Source organism: Morone saxatilis, unplaced genomic scaffold (assembly GCF_004916995.1).
Source record: "Morone saxatilis isolate NCDOM2014 unplaced genomic scaffold, NCSU_SB_2.0 Contig2, whole genome shotgun sequence".
Lineage (NCBI taxonomy): Eukaryota > Metazoa > Chordata > Actinopteri > Moronidae > Morone > Morone saxatilis.
Window position 1 is genome coordinate 13,689,566 of NW_023339762.1, and position 7,757 is coordinate 13,697,322.

Here is a 7,757-nt window from a genome sequence, read left to right on the forward strand (position 1 = left end):
ACACACACACACACACGTAGGGGAACCAACGTGGCGGAGCGCAGAGTCAACAGGAAAATGGCTTTGGTGTGTGTGTGTGCAGCTGGACTGAGGCTCACTACCACACTTCATCCCTGCTGGTATTGTTGTGCGACTACAAGAAAAGATATTAAGAACTGTATTGCTCTACAGCGGTCATTTGTTACTTTGTGTGCATATCTGGTATTTTTATGCTACATTGTAAATGATGTTAAATGTAACACAGTATTACATTTTGCAATTGTTTCAACAACATTACAGTGCAGCTTGCAAAAAAAAAAAAAAAAGTTGAGAATATGTCACAATTCACTTGCAGCTCAAATGGTTTTAAGCCCTTGTGATAAAGTTCTATTGAGACATTTTAGTCAGCTGATGAGCAGCACTGTGATCATGTTGTTGGGAAATCAAACAGGGAATACAAAGAAGCACAAATATACAGGCTTTATACAGTATATTGCTTTAGAAAAGCCTGGGATCAAGTCCTGGCTCGCCCCAAAACTTGGCACCAGCGGTTCATTCAGCTCCATTACCAAAACCATCAAAACAACCATTCATTGAGACAAATTTCCAAACAAGGTTCTGGCTCTAAGGGGTTGACTTTCAAACCACAGTGAAATGAACTGGCTGTCTTAAGTGTAGCAATAACCCTGTTACATCAGAAACAAAGGTCATCAGCAGGACAAACCCTCCTTATTAAATTATTTTAGCAAAGACACTGACCACCGGTATTTATCAAGGACCTCAGAAAAGTTAAAAATACTATACAAAACACAGCAAAAATAAGTCGTATATAACATTCAATATTCCAGTAACACTATTGGATGTAAAATACCATAAAGTACAACAAGGTTGAAACTACATTTATATTTATGATTTTTTTGTTTTTTTACTGCAATAACATAATTACAGTAGGTTTACACATGTACAGAGTCATTTTAATGATTTAAAAGTAATTCATCTTTTTAATACAACAATGAAGAACTGAAAAAATAACTGTACAGAACTCTATTTTGGACATTGATGTTTAAATGTTACAGAAGCACTTGTGGTAGTTTGCATGATGATGGTTAAGCATTCAAGACCACTCGTTTAAGCTGTAGACAGACCTGAAGACTGTTAAAATCCTAAAATGATGAGACACTTAACTGACCTCCACCAATATACACAATTGTAATTGTAGTAATATGAATATATTTGTATATTGTGTTTACACTCTTAATGAGTGGTAGACAATGATTACAGCTGTCAATATCCCGCAAAAACAAAATGTCGACATTCTTGATGATTTATTTACACTTTATCACAATTTTAAACTATTAGCTATTGTTGGATGTATGTGGGCAAACGGGACAATATACTCCGCAGGAAGAAGTTAAACTTTGGAAGAGCCTATTGTGACTGGCTTATAAAAGTACATCTTATAAAAGTAATCTTCTGCAGACCTTTGTTCTTGGCTCCTATTAAAATCTCATTGCTGGTTGGATAATGAGGTTGATGACAGCAGCAAGACCGTACATTCAATGTGCCGCCAAAAGAACCAAAAACATTGACCTATAAGCAGCTAAAAGCGAAAGAGAACTGCTGAGTTGAGTGTTAATTCTCAGCTAAGTAACTCTCTCATTACAGGGAATCTTTTTTTTTCAAGGTAATGTCAATGCACCACTTACTGCAGGATTAACTGAACCTAGAATATTAAATATTGACAACTTGATCGAACTTGTTGTTGTTGGGCATTATGTCCAGCCCCATAGATATTACCACTGTGTTAGCCACTATATGTATCCACCCTCTCAGAGAATGACAGATGTAATTAGCTAATTCGTTCCCTAAAGCTTTAGGGAAGGTAACTATTAACTTGCAAACTGATGCTGAGGTTTCATTTCATCCCAAGATGAAGGAGTTTCCTGTATGGTCCTGGTCCACCCCACAGGCCCCTGACACAAGAAAAATAAAGAACATTCATAAAATGTGGTGAAAGGTGTGGTACAATTCCTTACTACCAACTATTAACATGTTTTTAATTAACTATACATACCTTAGAAGCCCATGCCAGTAAAGGTGAGGCATCACATCAGCCTTCATGTAGTACATGAGTCTTCTTTCTTTGGCTTGGTTGATGGGGAATGTTTCCAGTGGTTGTCCATTGTAGTCAAACTCTGCCAAAACTACTGTGTTGTAGCTTGTTACCAACGGACATGAGGTGTAACCATCATACTGTGAACAAGGAGATTACAGGTTATGTATTTGCATCTTTTTCAACAGCGGTACTTCCAACAGAGAAGTTATAACATTCTGCAAAATCAAAAAGATGAGTCATATTTCATGTTTATGCATCATTTACCGTCTTATCCGGCTTCTCATTTTTCAGTACTTTGCTGATGGTTCTGTTTAAGATGGCAGATTGTGCAGCTGAGAATGAGGGGAAAAAAGCCTTTTTAATAAATGTGTGAATTCTCTTTGTAGGAATCAAGAAGACTAATGCTGTGTCCCAAATCCATAATCCATAATAATTCTACACAATATGTATTGAATATTGTCACTTCAGGTTAAACTTCACCTATTATAATGTATAAGTAAAGTATAAAAGATGTTTTTCTTATGATGGATTACCTTCTGTTTTTTTGTCAGTTTCATCAACATACACATTTTATTGACATTTTTCCAGCGGTAAGAAAGCGTTTAAGAGCTCTCCTCCATTTCTTTCCAATAATGCGGAGAATTCAACTAGCACTCACAAGACTTGCTGTTTAGTCTGCCATGCCAACGCTTAAGTACACAACTTAAAATTGTCACTTTCCGAGTGTAACATTTATATATACCAAAACCTTGCTCTCAGAATTACGTTGTGAATTAAAGCATGATAGATCCACACCCGATGATGTGGACTCCGATAAGGGTTTTCTTCTCTCGACTCGTTCCGATTAAAGGTTTTGTTTGTGTGAAGCACAGTCTCGGAACAGCGTGGAAAACTCTGAGTCTGATAAATCTTACCTGTTGGGTTTATTGCATTCACAATGGGCTTCTGAATTTGCCTTGTCTGACCAGCATCGAGCTGAGAGTTTTCTTGGTCTTCCAGATCTTATCTTTTTGTAGCCTTCTCCTGCATTGTGGGCATCAATGGGCATCAATAACTTACACAGTTGCTTAGCTCAGCAAAGGGCCACAGGTCACATCAAGGACTCGGCCCTGGTACATGGGGCTGAGCTATCCGGGCCCCCCAGAGTTCACTGCTTTGAACTGCTGTGTGATCCAGAATGGATCAACCAAACACCAAAGGGGGCTTGGGGTGATATAGCTAGCCTTAGCATTGCCTTAGCACCCCCAAGAAATATCTGTGGCTTATTTATATTTTTGAATTTTTAAGGTGTGAATACTATAATTCATAATTTAAAAATTAATAAATACATAAATAAAACAAACCAATGATTGATTCAGCCAACAGGTGCAACACGCATTCAACTTTTGACCTTGCGTCCACTTCTTGTTAGCCAGAGTGCATGCATTTGGTGGATGATGCACGAAATATGAAATATCTCTCTGCAAAGCTTATTCATATAATTTTAGGTCTATGGTACTGAGTACTGTTGATTCATTAGTTGAAGTGATCTCAGAATCTGACACTGAAATGTGCACTGTCCATGGCATAATTGGGTAACTTTCATTCAGTGGTGTGATTTTTTTGGCAGGCTTGTGAACCTTATACATTTATCCCTTGAGCTGAATATTTTGCCTTGTTGAGCACCCTCACTGAAAAGCCAAGCAACCCCATAGCACCAGCAGAAGACCTGGATGCTTGAAGGCGAGCAGTATTCAGTTGGGCCAAATCTTCAACCCTACCGCTAGATGCAGCTAAATCCTACACACTGGTGAATGTGAATGCAGCATTAATGTTAGCACATTAGTGAAGTCTAGCATGTTCACATGTTTACAATGAATGTTAAATTGCTTACCCTAGAATGTTAAAACACAACATTAGCTTTAAAATACAGTTGAGATTGACAGAAATTGAGTCATTGGAGGCATTGTGCCATGAAATGCTGGAACAAATAAAGAACAGTGGCTCAATCATAAAAAAAAGAATCCTGTTTTGTTATTTATGTGAACGAGGATATATCTTGAGACACAATACCAATTGCAGAAGCAATTCTGACAATAAAGGGAACTCAAATCAAAGTCTAAGTCCTGTGGAGATCATGAACATCTGTGTCACATGTTACAGTTATTCTCTCAGTTATTGTTACGGTATCATTTGTTTTAAGAACAAACACATGGGCTGACATTGTCAACCCTATAGCTTCTAATGTGGCTAAAAACATCAACATCCACCGCATTGGTGGCGAAAAAATAGCATTTAGCATGACATACCTTGTATGAATTCACTGAATATAAACATGATGCGCTTGATAAGGTTAAGTCCTTTCCTGCAGTTAGACAGGAAGTGATAAGTAGTGGTTTACAACCTGAGCCAAGTTGCCAGGAACATCGCATCATTTAAATCACAAGAAATGGCACAAATACAGGAATTTTAAATTAGGTAGGCACAGAGGGTGAAACTCTTTCACCGTGTGTTTATGTGAAGTGCAAAACATTTCTTTAACAAATGTAATGGTGCAAGCAAACACAAAAGGTAAACTGAGATACTGATACAATCCGGGAGATACTACTGAGAACTTAAGTGTCCCTAAATTACAAGCTTCATAGGGTGTGGTGTACGTTTTTATAGCTTTGTGTACATAGGTTATTGTGCAATACACTTACTGAGGAAAGTAGTTAACGAGAGATAAAACAGTATGAACTGTATGCAGCAACAAAGTGCTTTCCAGTATTGCATTGAGCAATGTTCAAACTAATAACGCAACAATCACTTACCGACAGCAGCCCCCGTTTTGGCTGTGGGAAGGTTGGTACAGTCTCCAATCCCAAACACATTTGGATACCTCTTGTGTTGGAGGTTGTCTTTGTTGACATCCAACCAGCCAGCCTCATCTGCCAGTGGACTGCCTTTAACCACCAAGTTAGGACCCATTGGTGGTGTGACATGAAGCATTTCATACTAATTTAAAAAAACAAACAGCAAAATTGAAAGGTTATTCACTGGAGTTTTTAGGATTTAAAGTCCATTGTACAAAGCAGCCAATACTACTGTGTGAAGGTATCGTTGAAGTACAGTAATAGTTACCTCAAACACTTTGGTTTCGCCTGGTTTGTCAAGATTTTCAAACACAGCTTCTTGCTTGTCCGCCCGCACTTCGATCAGGTTTTGCCTCAGGTTGACTTGTAGGTCACGCTTTCTCACAATGTCCCACAATGTGTCAGCATATTTCTTTATCCCAAAGAGCACAGGGAGCGATGTGTTGTATATTATGTTGGCCTTTTCCCTCTTTCCTGTCTTGGATAAAAACATAAAAACATTTTCATTTAATTTGTAAAACCACACTTGATATTTTCAAAATGTATTATTTTATCGTTACATTACAAAAATAACCTTTCTGAGATAGGCGTCCGATAGGTACATGATCTTCTGTGGAGCCCCAGCACATTTCACAGGAGTATTTGGGAAAGTGAACACAGCGTTGCCCTCTTTGAAAGTCTGCAGTGCTTTCCATGTTTTCTCCACAGTTTCGACTGAGTAGTTTGACCCAATCTTTGGATGTTCAAATCCTTCTGGCAGTCCTTTGATCTACACATAAGAGGATGTACATTTCCAGGGATTTAATTGAATTTATACACGACGGCAAAAGTTTACTAGGTAAAGTTGAATGAACAAAGCCTCACTTCACCTTCTCATAATGGAGTTGTAAACCAAGCGCCACAATCAGATACTCATAGGAGATCTGTAATGTGAAAGAAAGTCTTAGTAAGGCTGGATGAACACAGATCATTACATCATCGATCGTAGAGGACACATTATTAAACGTACTACAGGAAGTTTTAACTGGTTATGAAAGAGTCTCAATTTAACAATGATGCCTCTATAATGAGTTACATAAGACCATCAGTGAGATTGGCTTTTTCTATGTAGTTATTCTTAATGCCTGCCACTGGGTTAATTTGGTAAGATTCCCATTGAAATCAATGAAACGTGGTGGTAGAAAAACAACCACTTTTATCCACAGTGGCCGCCAGAAAAAGTTAAAGTGAGTAGGATTTAGTGGATCTAATCTAGAGGTAAGAAAGGCGATTATGCACTAATAACACATCTGACACACTGGATCTTAAAGCAATATTATAACTTCAATATGCAAACAGTCATATAACAGTAACCTAAAGCAAACATACTTCAGTCCCATCGTCAGTGCGGACAGTATTTTGGTCTGGGTTTATTTCCTGAACTTTAGATTTCACCAACTGTACTCCAGACGGCATAACACTTGCGGTGGAACGGCCCGATGAGGCTACAGTTTTTGCGCCAGCACCAACCAGGGTCCATATTGGCTGATAGTAGTGCATCTGAAAAAACAGAAACAGAAGAGTTTAGCCAGCTTTAAATGAGAAAGAGAGACAATACTGTTATGTTTCTGATGGACTGAATCACAAAAATGTAAACATAAATTCACAGCTGAATGAACTTTTAATAATTTGTACTTTGCATTATGTATCACTGATACACAAAGAGAGGTATAGCAAAAATAATCATAATCTACTGGATCCTTGCCTCGCTGGGCTCCACAACGGCCACATTCTCAGCTCCCAGCATCCTCTTCATGCGTGCACTCATTGCAATTCCCCCACTTCCTCCTCCGAGCACAAGCATTTTGTAATGCTGTTTAGCAGAGGCCCGGCTGCTCGTGTGAAGATGAGAGACAGCCATGCCTGTGGGGTGGCACTGCCTCAGACGACGCAGTGCAGCCATTCTGTGTCTTAACAAGAAGGACAAATCATCTGGGTTAGCAACAATGCCATTATACTGCCTGGGAGTCACAATACAAACATCTAAAGTCAACAACTTGCACTTCCCATTTTGCTGTTTCACATTTACATATTGACTATCAGAGGCTGAAAGTACTTACTTTTACTGTAATGGTGAATGTAGGGGGGTTTCAGAGTAAGATTACTTATCTGAGCATTTTTTATTTAGTATTTAAACACCTTTTTTTCTGCCTCTCCAATACACTAATGACATCATGAAAGTGGTTGTGGCTTTACCACCATAGCTATTGTCTGGGCCGTCCCAGATACATTGTCAAGCCAAAACACACACACAATAATAATAATTACAGGAGTAAATTCAGAACAGTAAACACTTCTTTAAGGTGACTTATAGTGACAAGTTAAAAATGTAACATATTGAGGTGACCTGCTTTTAACTTGACCGAGAGGTTCAGCCTTTGACACATACTTTACAGTGTAAGCCCTATAGCAGAAGCACAAATAACTAACACACAATGACAACGTTATAGCCAGGTTACTTTTTATTTGTTCACATTATTCTCCTGTGAAATCTAACCGGAGCTCAACCTTTGCTGCTGCATGCTGCGTAACGACTCCATAACAACCATTCCTGTGCATGCGTAGACCTGACAAAAAGACACAGTTTCGCACCGCAACGTCGAGAAAGACAGACTTGTAACGTCGCTTACCTTGACCAGCACTGCTGTCAAGCGCTTCTGCAGTCAGTTCAGACACAATTCCCCACGGACAATTCAAGGAAGCACTACTAGCAGAACCTGTATGAGCCGGGCACTTACCCGACGTGAACCCGCAGTCGCCACCCTCACCAGGACCGACTGGTGCCCGCC

At 39.0% G+C, this 7,757-nt stretch overlaps 1 protein-coding gene across 1 annotated transcript; it reads right to left on the reverse strand.

Annotated features, from left to right (window-relative positions):
- Positions 1-445: 445 nt before the first annotated feature.
- Positions 446-7,757, reverse strand: sqor (sulfide quinone oxidoreductase). Its single transcript, XM_035665132.1, has 10 exons — positions 7,599-7,757; positions 6,674-6,878; positions 6,298-6,468; positions 5,799-5,852; positions 5,504-5,698; positions 5,198-5,407; positions 4,888-5,071; positions 2,360-2,427; positions 2,054-2,232; positions 446-1,952 (listed from the first exon to the last, which is right to left on the reverse strand). Exons 2-10 carry the CDS (start codon positions 6,869-6,871, stop codon positions 1,895-1,897), a joined length of 1,317 nt encoding a protein of 438 aa, XP_035521025.1. The 5' UTR covers positions 6,872-6,878; positions 7,599-7,757; the 3' UTR covers positions 446-1,894.

Bases quoted from the DNA above. Each gene is read 5' to 3' on its own strand.
- sqor (XM_035665132.1), bottom strand. From the start codon at position 6,871: ATGGCTGCACTGCGTCGTCTGAGGCAGTGCCACCCCACAGGCATGGCT. The intron at 5,408-5,503 runs GTTATTTTTGTA...TTTTTATCCAAG, and splicing joins CGGACGCCTATCTCAGAAAG to ACAGGAAAGAGGGAAAAGGC. The intron at 2,428-4,887 runs GTAAGTGATTGT...CCTCATTCTCAG, and splicing joins CAAAACGGGGGCTGCTGTCG to CTGCACAATCTGCCATCTTA.